Source organism: Seriola dumerili, unplaced genomic scaffold (genome assembly GCF_002260705.1).
Source record: "Seriola dumerili isolate Sdu_G_001 unplaced genomic scaffold, Sdu_1.0 BDQW01000018.1, whole genome shotgun sequence".
Classification (NCBI taxonomy): domain Eukaryota; kingdom Metazoa; phylum Chordata; class Actinopteri; order Carangiformes; family Carangidae; genus Seriola; species Seriola dumerili.
Window position 1 is genome coordinate 2,848,968 of NW_019174273.1, and position 15,368 is coordinate 2,864,335.

Consider the following 15,368-nt stretch of genomic DNA (forward strand, 5'->3'; position numbering starts at 1 on the left):
ATGCAGAGTGACTTTCAATAACTCCAACAGCAGAGTTAGCTACATCAAATAGAGTTCTAACAGTTGAAATGTGACTACAAAGGTCAGGAACTGTCATACGAGTCTCTTAGATCTTTGTTATGGTTGTTACTGAATATGAAAAGCTGCATTTCTCTTTTTATTTTTTTATTTTTTACCTGTTTGAACTTTCTAAAGCTGTCATCTCTAACTGATATGTTTGGAATGTTCCTTTGAAGGACCTATTGCTATTCGTACATAGCTAACCTTAACATTAACAGTTGTTTACGTACCAGTGTTGCCAAGAGCTTCAGCCTTTGTTGGATTTACAGTACAAGAGGTTGTAACTTGTGCTCGGAGCAGCACTACTTCTTCAGGGCAGCCAGAGCTAGCTGGTTAGCATGCCAACATGTCAGGTTATGTGTTTTTTTTTAAAAACTTTCTCATGTGCATCATTTCCGATATCGTATTGTATTGTATAGCATAGTGTGTATCGTTCCTCGTATCGTATTGTATTGTATTGTTTCTCGTATTGTATTGTATTGCATCAGATCGTATTGTATTGTATAGCATAGTGTGTATCGTATTGTATTGTATTGTTTCTCGTATTGTATTGTATTGCATCAGATCGTATTGTATTGTATCGTATACGATCATGTGTATCGTTTCTTGTATCGTAAAATGTTGTGTCGAATCGTGTCTAACATTTATAATATCGTTTATCGTATCATATCGTATTGTGTATATTGTCTATAGTATCGTTTATCGTATCGTATTGTATTGTGTGTTGTGGGTTTGGGTCGAGAAATCATTGAACTGTGACAGGAAACACCAGCCTCCATGTGATCATACCTCAGATAACCTTGAGCTAAATACATGAGCTTTATTTCATAAGTGACTCCTGTGGTCACTCACCCCGAAGCTTCATTTACAAAGCACTGTCAAAGCATTCTCTCTCTGTCTCCTCTGCAGTATGGAAGGAGATAATCCACTTAATTGCTTTACCTTCAGGAAGACTGCAGCTTCTCCTTGGGGGGTGGGCACTACAGTGGTTTGAATAGTTTGCAGCACAAATGTCTCTGGGAGGGGAGGAGGGGGCAGTGTGGTGGTCTGAAAGGAAGCCCTGCTGGTTAAGTGTGTTGCATTAGCGTGTGCAATTGATACAGCATTGGCCCTGCCCCTGCAGCTACTGCCAGGGCCACACACCAAATTAAAGCCGTCATAAAGATTTCACAGAGTCCCTGTGAAAATGTTAGAAAGATGTCTGGCGCCAGAGCGTGTCCTTGGGAGGCAGTACTTAAGCAGTGCTGGTGCAACACAGCTAAATTGGAGAGCTGTATACCAAAGTTTCTCTAGCTAACTTCCTCCATTGTTTCCAAAAACTATTAAAGGTCCCATATTTTATGATTTTATTTATTTATATTTATTTTCACTCGGTGTTTTATTCGAAGTGTTGATCCATAAGAGGATATATTTGTGGTTTTACGTACCAAAAACCATCTCGTGAAGTTTTACATCTCCTCCCTCTGGCTTAGAGCAAGAGTCTCTCTTGTGAATGGTGGGGCTTGGGGCATGGCTTAGAGTGGTGACTGCTTTGTTGTGACATCACAAAGTTCAGGAAGTCCAGACGGCTTGCTTTAAGGCTTAGTTTCTGAGTACAGGCTGTGTGCATTTCTCTGTGGACTGAGCGAATTCAGAAGAGCCGGAGTCAGGACTAACATTTTTTGACATTGCCCAAGGGTGTACTCAGTTTTGTTGTATACCGTGCATTCAGAAAGTATTCAGACCCCCAGACCAATCAGGGAGAAGGGCCTTGGTAAGCGAGCTGACCAAGAACCTGATGCTGCTGTTGTTTGGGCTTTCATAGAAAACATATTGTTTGCTATTAGCCTTAAGGCACATGAGACAATTTTTTACCAAACATGAGGTAATGATCAACAACAATATGGTTTTAAAGTTAATTTACACCATTATTTCTAACCTCACCCGTTGCCTCATTCTTTTATTTCCATGTGTGATTAAATATAAGTTACATTAGACGGATTGTGTTTTGATTTCCTCGTAATCTGCTGTAAATGTCACGTTTTTCTCTGGCTCCTGAAGTGGATTTAAAACAGAAACCTCCGGCGTGATGCAGGTTAATCAGCTTTCTGTTTGTAGCTTGCAGACTGAAAAGGCCAATGATCTTGTTGAATTGAAGAAACTTCACTGAAATGTCTTATAGTGATAACTTTGGCAAAGTTAATGACATTTACATTGTGGTACAATACTAAACCAGAATGTTATTTGTTTTAGGGCAGCTTCATTATGGAGTGTGTATTTTTTTTTTTTAGTTTTGCTATTTATATTGACTGTATGATACAGACAGAAACTTGCCTCCAATGTATCCAGGTTTGCCCTCTGTCTCTTCCCTCCCATCCACCATCTCATCACTTCTCCCTGCACTATCAATATGTCACACCCTGGTCCGTCAGGGTCCAATTTCTGCACGTCTCTAAATGTCATTTCATGGGGAGAAAATTGAGTTTTTGTGCAAGAAAAGCGCAGAGCTGCCAGCATTATTCAATACATTTTTTTCTTTTTTTCCTTTGTCCGTGTCTCATGTTTGAGGCCGAGGTTTTTTTTCCCCCTGCTTCTCCTTAGGATCGATCCATCTGCATTAGTTCACTAAAAGAGTTCTCTGACAGCTGTTTGCAGGAGGTTTCTCTCTGCGGCTGTGAATGTAACTTCCCTCCAGAACCAGAAAAAGACTCCAAAATCCATTTACCACTGTTGGCTCAGTTGCTAGTTAACACCAGTGTCTAAATTCTCTGGTCTTGTAAATGGGATGTCCTGAGGGCTGCACAAGAGGCTAAAGTCCCTGAGGTCATACCTCATTTCCCCCAAATGTATTTAAAGGTCCCATACTAAAAAAACAAATAAAGGTAGATGTCCATGTGTTGTTTGATTATAGATCAGGTCTAGGTTCTATATTAATACTATAAAAGTATCAAAGCGCTCAGTCCACAGAAAAATGCACACAGCCTGTATTCAGAAACTGAGCCTTAAAACCAGCCGCCAGGACTTCTAGAACTTTGTGATGTCACAACAAAGCAGTCTATTAGCTATGCCCCAAGTCCTGCCTACTTCATCTTTTTTCATCTTGATGTTCCGATAAAATCAAACATGTTTATAATTATGATAAGTTTTTAGTCTTGGCTCAGGCAGATAGTGACGTTCAATGACGTGAACATTGTCGACAATCATAAATACAAAGTCCAAACAATCATCTTAGGGGCAGATAATTATAAGTGTTGTTACTAACTTTATGTAATAACTATGATAACAATAACCTGTAAATTTCCACCAGAAGCATGATGGGAAATAATCTCAAAGGAATCCAGTCTTGCAAATACTGACTCTGCGAGATCCGCAGTCTTAGTGTGAAACTCAAAAGACTTAAAAAAATCTCTGAGACTTATGACAGATTGTCGTTCGATGTAAGAGGGTGTCAGACTTTAGTCTTTTAAGAGTCTTTTCTAAGTCAGTGTGTGGTCGGCGTAAGTAAAACTTGTTTGGAGAAAATGATGGCAAATGGTAAAATTGGTCCTATTATTATAACACAATCGACTGAAATTGTCTTATAAAGAAACAACCAGATTCATATCAATATTTGGCCCCAAACTATACTGTTTACAAGTCTATCATTTCTTAATTGTTCCCTAATAATTTTCCTGGAAAATGAATTATGGGGAAAATTGGAAGTTTCTTGAAAGAAAAGCAGCACTACTTCTTCAGGGCTGACTGGAAGCTACAGTGACGAGTGTGTAAATGTGTTCAGTAGTGAGGGCTGTTGTGTTTAGTGTGCTGTGATGCATGCTCTGCAGGAGTGTGAAAGTAGGCAGCGTAAATTGCTTTTTATTCATTTTGTCCCGCTTGTCTGATAAACTGATCCTCCATATGACATGGATGGTAGGCCACGGATTTCTTTAATGTACCTGCCACTTCCTGTTGCTGTTGGCTGTTTATCCTCCACAACCGCATTCTCTTTCCAATTTGTTGATGGTGCTTTGAATTAAAGTCTATGAAACACTGTGTGCATTGGAGGAATCAGGTCCTGTAGCAAATGGCAACAAGTATGTACAACATAAACATGATCCAGTAAATATTTAGGTAAACAAGCTTTTTGAATAATTATAATGTCATTTTCAAACCCTCAAAACTGTGTTGGGTCTGCCCTGATAACTCCATTTTTTGACATTTTACTTCCTCTGGATTAATTTTCTTCCTCCATTATCTTGAGAAAGGCAACCTCAGCCCTGTTCTCCTTCCACCCGTCTAAATAGAGCCAGAGACGCGTGATAACATTGTCGTGTCACACAGCTGAGTGGTTGCAGGGCAGGAGGCCTTACTTGCCCACAGACGAGCCATTATACAGACCACATATGAAACCTTTCCTGTTAGTTTCCTTCAGAGTTTTACCCTGTTCTTCCTATAGAGGTAAACTGATTAGCCATTTCATTGTCCTTGGTTCCCAAACAGGCTTTTCTCTTTGACTTTCAGAACTGTCCATGGTGCTGAAGTACGACTCACATCTACCAGAACTGTTTGTATCTACCTTTAAATGCTTATGTCTGTTTATTTGTCAGCAGGATTATGTATTTAACAGATTTGCTTGTTGGAGGGATGGGGCATCTGCCAGTGATGAACCCATTACGTTTTTGGGCAGATCCGGAGCATTTACAATGAATTTTAATTTCTTTTCTTTGAAGTCTGGTGTATTTTGTTTGATATTGGCCTTACCGGAGGTCTGTCCTCTCTTGAGCGCTCTTCTAGCTTGTTTATTTGATAGTAGGATTACATAAAAAGTAATGAACTGATTTGTACCAAATTGTTGGCAGGATGAGACATAGGGTGGCGATGAACTCATTACATTTTGGTACATATCTGGTTAGAGGGGCAGATCCAGGGTCCAGATCACTCCCTAATATTGTGAGATGGGCATTTTTGTCAGTTTCTTAGGAAATAATGTTCGGATCTTGCTGTAATAAATCACACATTTTTATGTAGTTGAGATGTATGACTTTATACAATTTGATGCATATCCAGATAATAATTTGGGTCTCACTGACACGTGCAATTGTTTGGCCTTGGCAAAGGTATTTTCTCTTGCTTAAAAACCAGACACATAGTCTTAGAGGTATATATTTTTTGTCGTTCCGATTGTTGAACATGGAACATTTATCTTGTTTGGTACGCTGCCATTGTGTGGCAGAAATATACAGTTAAAGTAAAAATGTCTTTGGCCTAAGAATGAATCCAGCCTCCCCAACATTTTTGAGTTTGTACCGCTCATATAGTGAAGAGTGAAACCTGTTTTCTTTCTGAAATCCAACCATCATGAAGTGGGACATCAGTGATGCATAGTCAAGCTCTAGTTTTTCCTATACATCGAAGATGAGAAACCAGGGTTAGTCCATTCAACCGGACAGATCCCTATACACCTTAGAGCACTGCAGCTGACCAGAGGAGTGAAACCTGCTGCCCTCATCTCTGCAAATTGACAATAATTATCATGTCATTTCTGCCAGCCACAGTTTGTTTATTTATGTCTAGGGATAGCAGGCTGAGTGACAGTTTCCTGATTAGACTAGAGGAAATAATGGCAGCTCAGTGTCTCTTATCAGCCTGTGAGACGAGTACCTCTGTCAGACAGGAGTAGCCTTTGGCAGAGTAGAGGTGGAGGGGGCTTGCTAAAGGGGAGAATGAGCTTGGTGATGAGGTGTTGTGATATATGAACAAAAGAAGTGGGAATGAGGATGGATTGGTTCTACCAAGAAAAGTTTTGTGTGAATTTACCCAATTAATACATGGAGAAATCTTTTCCTCTGTCTGATTTTCTCAACAACCGACCATCCGATCGACTTCAAACTTGATGTAAAAGCTTACAGAAACCACAACTGGGATATTTACTGACATATTTTATGTTGTAGAATAAAACATGAAAAGGTCTTGAGCTTGTGTGTTAACCACAGGCCTTATTTCAGCCATCTAACCAAATACCCATTCAAAAAACCTAGAGACTTCAGACGAGGGAACTGGAAGTCCTAAAATGCTAACTAATTTCCAGGAAGTAAAACAACCAAACAAATTACAAGGAAGTAATTTCAAAGTAAAACAGGAAATGAATAGTCCAAAGAATCACTTAATGGGTACATTGTGAAGCAATTAGACACAGGGCCTTAAGCCCAATTAATGTACAGAACAGGAAGTGCTAAAATGCTAACTAGTTTTTAGGTTTTAGGTAAACAATGTCACAGATTTTTTTATGTCAGTTTGTAGATACATCCAATTCCCCCCTATTTAAAATAGACTATTGACAGGCACATTTTGAACAGACAAAAACATAGTCCCATCATCTCCATAAGCTTTGTAAAGAAAGCTTCACCAAGACCTGATGAAGCTCATTTGCATGGATCTCATAAAGACAGATATAAACCAAAGCATTCTTAACTTTTCAGAGCTCGGAGCGAGAGCCTCTCTTCTGATTGACTGACTGTATGTGACAGTTCCGTGTGTTTCTTACAGGTCGAGTAGGAGCCCGGCCACCTCGAAACCAGCAGAGGCTGCTCACCATAGAGGGGGACGGGGCAGAAAGCATGAGTGAGTCCCTTTCTTCATTTCAAGTCTGAACAGCATAATGATATCTATGTGTTTTTGTTTTTCTTTAATACGGCAGTAGCTTTCTATTAAGTAATTATTTTATACTTGAGAGAATGACACTTGATCCAGGTACTATATGAGATACGTATATGTAAAGGGAACACACCCAATGCTTAAATATCCTCCATCATCCCTCCGTGACTGTCCTTGAAAATGTACCATCCAAATCCTTCTGGCTGGCTCAGGAGGCAGGATCACAGCTTAATCGCAGGGTCAGGGTGTATCTTCAGACCATTTGGATGGCAGATTCTAAGCTTGTCCCCTTGCTCTCAACCAAAAAGCTCCCTAAAGCCCCCCCAAGAGCCGTGTCTGGATTTTGAACATAGGTCTATTTCAGCTCTAAAACCACCTGACCCAGGATAAGCCTCAATAGGACTTTATGGAAAAGATGGAGATAGTAAGGTTCTCACTGAAGTTAACATGGAGAGCAAACTAAATTAACACAAAGCTTTACTTTTATCTAACACCATTCATCATTTGTGTTTGGACATAGTAATCCCGTCCCTGTTCTGTGTAAGGCAAAGTGAAACCAGTTGGGAGAACATGTGGATTATGCCTGGCAGCGTAGGGAGGGTTGGATGCAGACTAATGACAAGTCGTCGAGGTTATTCAAGGGCTTTTTGCTAAAATTACAAACAGGAAATCACAGAAGAAATCAAATATCAGATCCCAGGTAAACCATTTAGCGCTGGCCTTAAGTGCCAAGACACATTTAGACACATAGAAAGTTGACCTTGCAGTTGACTTCCAATATCCTCGATGGATTCGGCAAATTTGTGAGGAGAGTTGCTGTTGCTGAGCCGCAGCACTGTTTCAGTGAACAATAACAATATGTTCCCTCTTCCCCAACAGACGTATAATCAATCTCCCCCTGTTGTTGCTCAGGGCATTATCCGCTTTTGTGTTATTCATGTTTGAGTTTCATCTCCCTTTTGCATGCTTGTTATTTACTTTGCATACAGCCGTGGACTGGCTTTGACTGAATGCCGAACTCAGCTCTGTCCAGGAATGGTCGAGGAAGAAGGGATTTACAGTTCATATTGGAAAGCATAAAGCTAAAGTTGGCTTATAATTACGGAATCCATGTCTTGAATCTGTGTACCGAACCCAAGTCCTATCTAATCCCCTATCGAATTTTTTCAGGATATTTGTTTTAGGGGGAATGAAGACATAGTTTACTTCCATACTGTTTTTATTTCACTCAGCATACCTAAACCACAGGGATTCTGCTTTCACCACATATTTAGCCTTGTTCTGACTCACTTTTCCTTCAGTTGTGAGAGAAAACAGTGTTTGTTCCTCACTGAGGGGGCTGTGCTGCAGCTGTAGGAGCTAAAGTAAAACCAGCACAGGGGAAATTGAGTAGTAATAGAGTGTTACCTGAAGGCGATCTTGTGAGTAACCTCCCCCGAGCATTGCATGGTTGTTTAATTGACTTTGCATTTCTAAATGTTTAAGTTAAGGTACTGAGTCTGTTTTACCAACTTAGAACCAGATACAAAATGGAACCAACAGAACCCAATCCCCAAATTCCCAAATCCCAATTCAGGGGTCGCATCATTGGGAGGCTGCATTTGAAGACCAATTGCGTCACAGCAGCGTGACTAGACTGTCCCATTTAAAGGTTCCAATGGATGGATCCTTTGTGGTCCAGCCTATCCTGAGATTCATTGAGTGCTGGTAATGAAAATAATATGGCAGACCAAGAGTCTGAGGATTATAATTTTAAATGTAAGTATTGGGTTTCAGCTCAGTTGAACAGCTAAGGGTACAACTGTGAAAACCAATAACCTCAAAACATCAAGTTTTTGTTAAAAAAAAAGTAGCTTGTTGTCAAGGTTGCTAGGCAAAGGTAAGGGCGGGCACAGCTGGTGACGCAAAGCGTCACCATAGGCCAGACCATGGCATTGCGGTTCGGCCTTTGCAGGCAGCATCTCTGTGGACAGCACTCTCCAAAGGATGCGGCCCCTGAATTGGGACACTACTGTAATGGCTGAACTGTAGTCAACTGTTTTACATGTTTTCAGCACATATTAAACATGAGCTAGCATTTAAAAATAAAAAATAATAATTTCTCTGGTATTTTTCTTCAGGCTCTGAATTATTTTGACAACATTATTTGCACACCCCATCTTTCTCCACATCCCGTCTAAACCTGCATTTTATAGGATTGCTTTCTGTCCTGAGCACCGAAAGGAGTAACCTATCGAGCTTTTGCTGGAGGATGTTATAAATGGAAATTTACATTAAGTTCCATCGGCTTTGTTAACAGGGCCTGGTGATATGTGTTCCCAAAAAACGGAGGATCTTCCAGAGAATGAAATCTAAGAAAAAAATCGAATTTTATAGAACCCATAATTTATCTTAATGTGTAATCTGGATGTAAATATTTTGCTTTTCATGCTAGTTAAAACTTAGCCATTTCTTTGCAGAAGGAACTATGAATGTTGAGTAAATGAATTCCCCCCTAGCCATGTACCTGGACTAATTGTGATTGTGTGTTAGTTAATATTTTTTTATTTTCACAAATTAAGAGGACAACAGTATTAACATGATTTACTTTATTTTCTGATCACACCACATACTGTAAGTATTCATTAAGGAACACACATCACTTGTTCAGTTACAAAGAGAGATAAAGGAATCTCTAAATTTTACATTTACAAGATCCTGCAACGAAGGCATTGTAAGTTACTCTTTCTGGGCACCGCAGGTTCATGCAGCACAGATGTTAAGGAAAATCGGAACTTGGACAACCTCTTCTCCAAAGAGGGTGTTGCAGCTGAGGCTGCTCAGCTCCCCAATGGGAGCGCTGGGGGTGGGAGGAAACGTCCCTTAGAGGAGGGCAATAATGGGCATACGCATTCCAAGTACAGGCCCAAGAAACGTAAGAAAGCTCCCGGGCCTATTCTGCCCAAGAATGCCCTCATGCAGCTGAATGAGATCAAGCCAGGGCTACAGTACAAGCTGCTCTCTCAGACGGGGCCGGTCCATGCCCCTGTCTTTGTGATGACTGTGGAGGTCAACGGGCAGCTCTTCGAGGGGTCGGGTCCTACCAAGAAGAAGGCCAAGCTGAATGCAGCAGAAAAGGCCCTGCGCTCCTTCGTCCAGTTCCCTAATGCATCTGAAGCCCACATGGCCATGGGCCGGACTCTGTCCGTTCACACAGACTTCACCTCAGACCAGGCTGACTTTCCGGACATGCTCTTTAATGCGTTTGAGACATCCACCCCTGTAGATGACTCCTTTTACCTTGCTTCCAACAGTAATGGTTCCTTCAGCTCATTGGGAATAGAGTACCCGTTGTTACCCTCCCCTATCCCAAACCTAGTCCAGGCTCCATTACTTCCTGCCCCCTCCGCCTCCATCTCCCCTACAAGCAGCAAGAACCCTGTGATGATCCTGAACGAGTTGCGGCCGGGTCTCAAGTACGACTTTGTGTCGGAGAGTGGGGAAAGCCATGCCAAGAACTTTGTCATGTCAGTCACAGTAGACACTCAGAATTTCCAAGGTTCTGGGCGGAACAAGAAGCTGGCCAAGGCCCGGGCTGCCCAAGCTGCGCTGTCTGCTTTGTTTAACATGCAGCTGGATCAGGCTCCATCACAGCAACCTATACCCAGAGAGGGACTGCAGCTTCCCCTGCCACAGGTAAGCCTGAGGGTAAATGAATACTGATGGACCCCATTATATTGTTGCTCAAGTTGCCTTTTTTTTTTTGTCTAGAGTTAACAATAGCATTGAAGTGTTGTTTAAGGTCTGATCACACAGTACATCTAATGATGAATGGCGCCAGCAAAGTTGTATAATGCAAAGTCCATTATGTGTCTGACATATGCAAGTAAGCAATTTCTTACAGTTGTGTGAGTTTTGTGTTGGGAGGGGGACAGAGGTGTTTATTTGGATGTCTCAGTATTGACATTACTGAACCATAGGAGTCATAGAGGAAGAGATTAGACTTCAAGCATATTTCAGTAACCCAGCGGGGAAGAGCCGCACAAATGACACTGATGGAGCTGGTAAAAACTTTAAAAACTTTTTGGATGTTTCGACGGTCCACTGGCCAACTGGGATTTGAACTGGTAGTCTTCATGTCCAGTCTGCCTGTGCTCTGTCTTATCTCTTTCTTTGTCAGAGTCCTTCTTAGACGAAAACATGGTTTCGTCTTCAGTGGTGGAACTTCTGAAAGGTCCCTTAAGTGCTAGTTGTTTGCTACTTTATTATTGTTTAAAATCTTGTTTAAAGAACCTTTTAAATACTGGTGTGCTCTTACAAAATTATCATTGCATAAGAATGGCATGAACATCCTCAGATATCAGGATTTGCTATTACTATGTATTTATTTTAAATTTTTTGAGAAGAGCTGCAGCTGAAAGAGGCAGCGGTTTGTTTGATCAGATCTACAAATGTCAGCGATCATGACCACCCTGGCAAAGTCTGATTGAAGATGGCGACTGCTTCAGGATAGACAAGCTCAATACACTGAGATCTATTTACACATAAACTAATCCCTGCCTGTAATCCCTGCACACCGATAACAAAGCTGCTATCTTAATTACCATCACCCCCTGAGTGCTATTCAAACACTGCTGTTCATTATAAAAGCGTTTCCAAGTCACTCTGCTCTACCTCCAGAGCCGTGCGTGAAGCAGGAGATTTGACTGTTTTAAGCTGCTGAGATCCCTGCCCGTCAATCACACCGGTGCGGCATTCCTAATAGAAATATTCAGTAATAGTGTCAGTGCAGATAAGAACAGCTTTTATCCCACTTTGTCTTCTGCTGTCTGGTGATTCATAAGACACATAAAAGAGTCAGAGTAGCACGTTTTCAATCTGATCAACCTTATTTTATATCATTCTACCATTTGGCTTCATGAGTGATTCTTCTTTTTGTCACATACAGTGCATTCAGAAAGGTTTAAAGGTCCCATACAGTATAAAGGTAGATGTCCATGTGTTGTTTGATTATAAAACAGGTCTATTTTCTATATTAATACTGTGAAAGTATCAAAGCCTCAGTCCAGTTTTTCTTTTTTAATAAATTTACAAAAAAAATCTAAAAAAATCAAAAAATTCTATTTTGGCTTTGTCATTATGGGGTATTGGGTGCAGATTGATGATTTCATACAGCTGAGACATAACAACATGTAAAAAAAAGGGGTCTGAAAACCTAAATGCACATGATTTGTTTCTACCTACCCCCTCAGGTCCTGGCAGACGCCGTCTCTCGTCTGGTTGTCGACAAGTTCAGCGAACTGACGGACAACTTCACATCCCCACATGCTCGGCGGAAAGTCTTGGCAGGTGTCGTCATGACAACAGGTGTTTTTCTCTTTTTCTCAGTTTTACGACAAATAGCCTAAGCTAACAGTCCAGACACACAGTCCCGCAGTAGACTTACTTCTTACCACTTTGTTGTCCAGGTACAGACGTGAAAGAGGCTCAGGTCATCTGTGTGTCCACGGGAACAAAATGTATTAATGGTGAATACATGAGCGACAGAGGTTTGGCCCTCAATGACTGCCATGCTGAGATTGTCGCTCGAAGGTCACTCATCAGGTACCTGTACTCCCAGTTGGACCATTTCCTCAGGTGAGTCACAGTACGACAGTCATCCTGTAAACTTCCTGTACATTTGCACCCACAATGCACCTGCCAGATCTACAAGGTTAGCTACAGGTCCTTATGTTGCATTCTAACTTATGAGTCATCTGCCTCCATGTGTGTCTTCAGTAACAGTGAAGAGGAGCACCAGAAATCCATCTTCACCAGGTGTGACAACAGACAAGGTTTCAGACTGAAGGTGAACGTCCAGTTCCACCTGTACATCAGCACCTCCCCCTGTGGAGACGCCCGCATCTTCTCTCCTCATGAAGCCGGAGTGGAGGGTGAGTGGATGGAGAGGAAACCCGTTAGAATACATGTTCAGTATGGCTCTAATGAAGATGAACTTGTCTTGTGTCATCTGAGAGGCCATATCACATAAATATTGGCGTTAATGATTAATTAAAAGTCCCATATTGTATAATGAGTCCACAAATGTGGATACAAACGCTTAACTTGGCACAAATCCTTCTTGGGTTATACTCTTTTGATAAAACACATTATATAAATTCAAGATGGCCGCCATTTCTGACAAGGAAATGTTATTTTTTGCAATAAATTCATCCACACTTTTCTCATATGAATAATCCAGGTGTCAAATCATATATTTTTTTAACAATTTAGAAGGTGACATTTAGAACACTGTAAAAAATGAAATGAAGTGATATTTCAGCAAAAATATTACTCACAAAAAAGCTCGCCAACTAGCCTTTTGCTGGTGACTTTGCCTAGCGAGCTCATGTTAAGACAAGTAAACAAGTAGACTGAAGTTCTCACAGAACTGTTGCATCATAATAAATGGTTTGTAATTACAATGTGTTTTATGCATATCTTTTCACATTGCATGAGAAGTCGAGCACTGAACAATAATTTAACAGTATTAATATAGAACCTAGACCTGCTTTATAGCTCATTTAAAAAGACATGGACATCTACCATCATACAATATGCAACCTTTAAAGTCATATTCTCCTTTTTTTATTTTGACATGATGCAGAGCTCCCCACAATCAAACACATGTAATCATTTATGTTGCTCCAATACCAAACAAGTGTCCTCATTATTGCCTCTGTAACTCCAAGGCCTGGTTCAGTACTGTACTGTAAGATGTATAGTTTACTCAATATGAGACTATATGAGAATATGTGTCCATTTTCTCCTGTGTCAGACCAGGGAGACAGGCACCCGAACAGAAAGGCCCGCGGGCAGCTCCGCACTAAAATCGAGTCTGGTGAAGGAACCATCCCAGTGCGCTCCAGTAACACCATTCAGACGTGGGACGGGGTTCTCCAGGGCGAGAGGCTGCTCACCATGTCCTGCAGTGACAAGATCGCCAGGTCTGTGTTCTGTTCATTGCCTATTCACACATAGAGCTAAAGATGTCAGAAGCTTTTATTGTCAGAAGACCCAATAAAAATATAGCAGGCTGTGTGCATTTCTCTGTGGACTGAGCGCTTTGATACTTTCACAGTATTAATATAGAAGCTAGACCTGCTTTATAATCAAACAACACATGGAAATCTCACTTTATACAATATGGGACCTTTAAAAATATAAATAAATGTAAATATCAGGAAAATTGCAGGGGGACTTGGTTCATTCTAGGTGGTGGTAGTAAAATTATTTATTTTGGCTTTTCAGAAGTTGGTTTTAGAGGTAAGACCTGAGAGCGAAAGCTGTGTTTATATATGGAATTTTCACCTAGTGCACCTTTTAAAATGGTCTGTTCATAAAAAAAAAAACATAGTCAACATTACTTATAATCTAGCTGTAGTGTATATATTCTCTTTCAGTGTCTGACAGACCCACTTGAGGTGTTGATGGGTGGCTCTGAGCAGACCAATAGGAATCCTGATGATTACGTGCATGTGTAACGAGGCTGAATGATCTTGGTGTCATGCTGCAATCACTCTGTTTCTGTCTCTGCTGTCAGCTCCTGTTCTCAGGTGTCTTTAGGCCACTGGAGCTTTGATTAGGCTTCTTGATGAGACACTAACAGCTCCTCTGAGCTGGACTCAGATTTGTCTTTTCAGGAAAATTAGCTGCAACAGATTTTTTTTTACAGATTTGTTTCTCTGAATGAATTTGAATGAAACCTCCACTCTGTCCTTCAGGTGGAACATCGTCGGTTTCCAAGGTTCTCTGATGAGCTACTTCACCGAGCCCATCTACTTCTCCAGCATCATCCTAGGCAGCCTGTACCACGCCGACCACCTCTCCAGAGCCATGTACCAGAGGATTACTGAGATCGAGGACCTGCCACAGCCCTTCAGCCTGAACAGACCACTGCTCAGCGGTGAGAGGAACGCTGTACTTTCACAAGTGACTGCTTGACTGCCATGATGATGGGATGCTTTCAAATACACCACGGCAGCGGCGCGTCCTTCAGAAGTGTAAAAAGCAGGGTTTTCACTGCACGTGGCTTTTATGGAAGCTTAGGTGTTGTTCTAAGTCAGGAAATTGACTATATTTCCCATTTTCATTCTCAGTTAAAGGTCCCATATCATATAAAGGTCTCTGTCCATGTGTAGTGTGATTATAGATCAGGTCTAGCTTCTATATTAATACTGTGAAAGTATCAAAGCCTCAGTCCACAGAGAAATGCACACAGCCTGTATTCAGAAACTGAGCCTTAAAACCAGCCGTCAGGACTTCTGTAACTTTGTGATATCACAACAAAGCAGTCACCGTTCTCAGCCCCAAGCCCCGCCCACCTGGACACACCATCCAAACCTTGCAGGATTTAGTTTCTCTGAGTGTTTTACCTGAAATCTGCTATATTTTTATTGCATCACTCAGAACAGTCAGCCAATCAAAGGAGAGACTCAGAGCCTCCTCTGTTCTGATCGGCTCACTGACCTGTTGTTACTAGAGTTCCAGAGAGAAGCCTGAGAGAGAAGATGTAAAACTACAGGGATTTTGTTTTTGGTTCTTAAAACCACAAATATATCTTCTTATGGATCAACACTTCAAATAAAACACAGGAAAAGTATAAAATATGGACCTTTTAAAGTTAATTAATGATGATAATAATAATATGTTAGATTTTTATAGCGCCTTTCAAGGTA

The 15,368-nt window shown here is 41.0% G+C and overlaps 1 protein-coding gene across 4 annotated transcripts in view; it reads left to right on the top strand.

Annotated features, from left to right (window-relative positions):
- Positions 1-15,368, top strand: part of LOC111232582 (double-stranded RNA-specific editase 1-like) — a 38,146-nt gene that overhangs the window by 21,825 nt on the left and 953 nt on the right. For 3 of the 4 annotated variants that reach the window (XM_022760169.1, XM_022760182.1, XM_022760175.1), the window contains 7 exons: positions 6,565-6,639; positions 9,413-10,347; positions 11,904-12,018; positions 12,120-12,288; positions 12,430-12,584; positions 13,469-13,637; positions 14,415-14,596. In XM_022760169.1, coding sequence (XP_022615890.1) covers positions 6,565-6,639; positions 9,413-10,347; positions 11,904-12,018; positions 12,120-12,288; positions 12,430-12,584; positions 13,469-13,637; positions 14,415-14,596 — 1,800 coding nt within the window. Of the gene's footprint in view, positions 1-4,537; positions 4,583-6,564; positions 6,640-9,412; positions 10,348-11,903; positions 12,019-12,119; positions 12,289-12,429; positions 12,585-13,468; positions 13,638-14,414; positions 14,597-15,368 lie in introns of those variants that run through there. The other variant, XM_022760190.1, reaches the window with a different exon arrangement.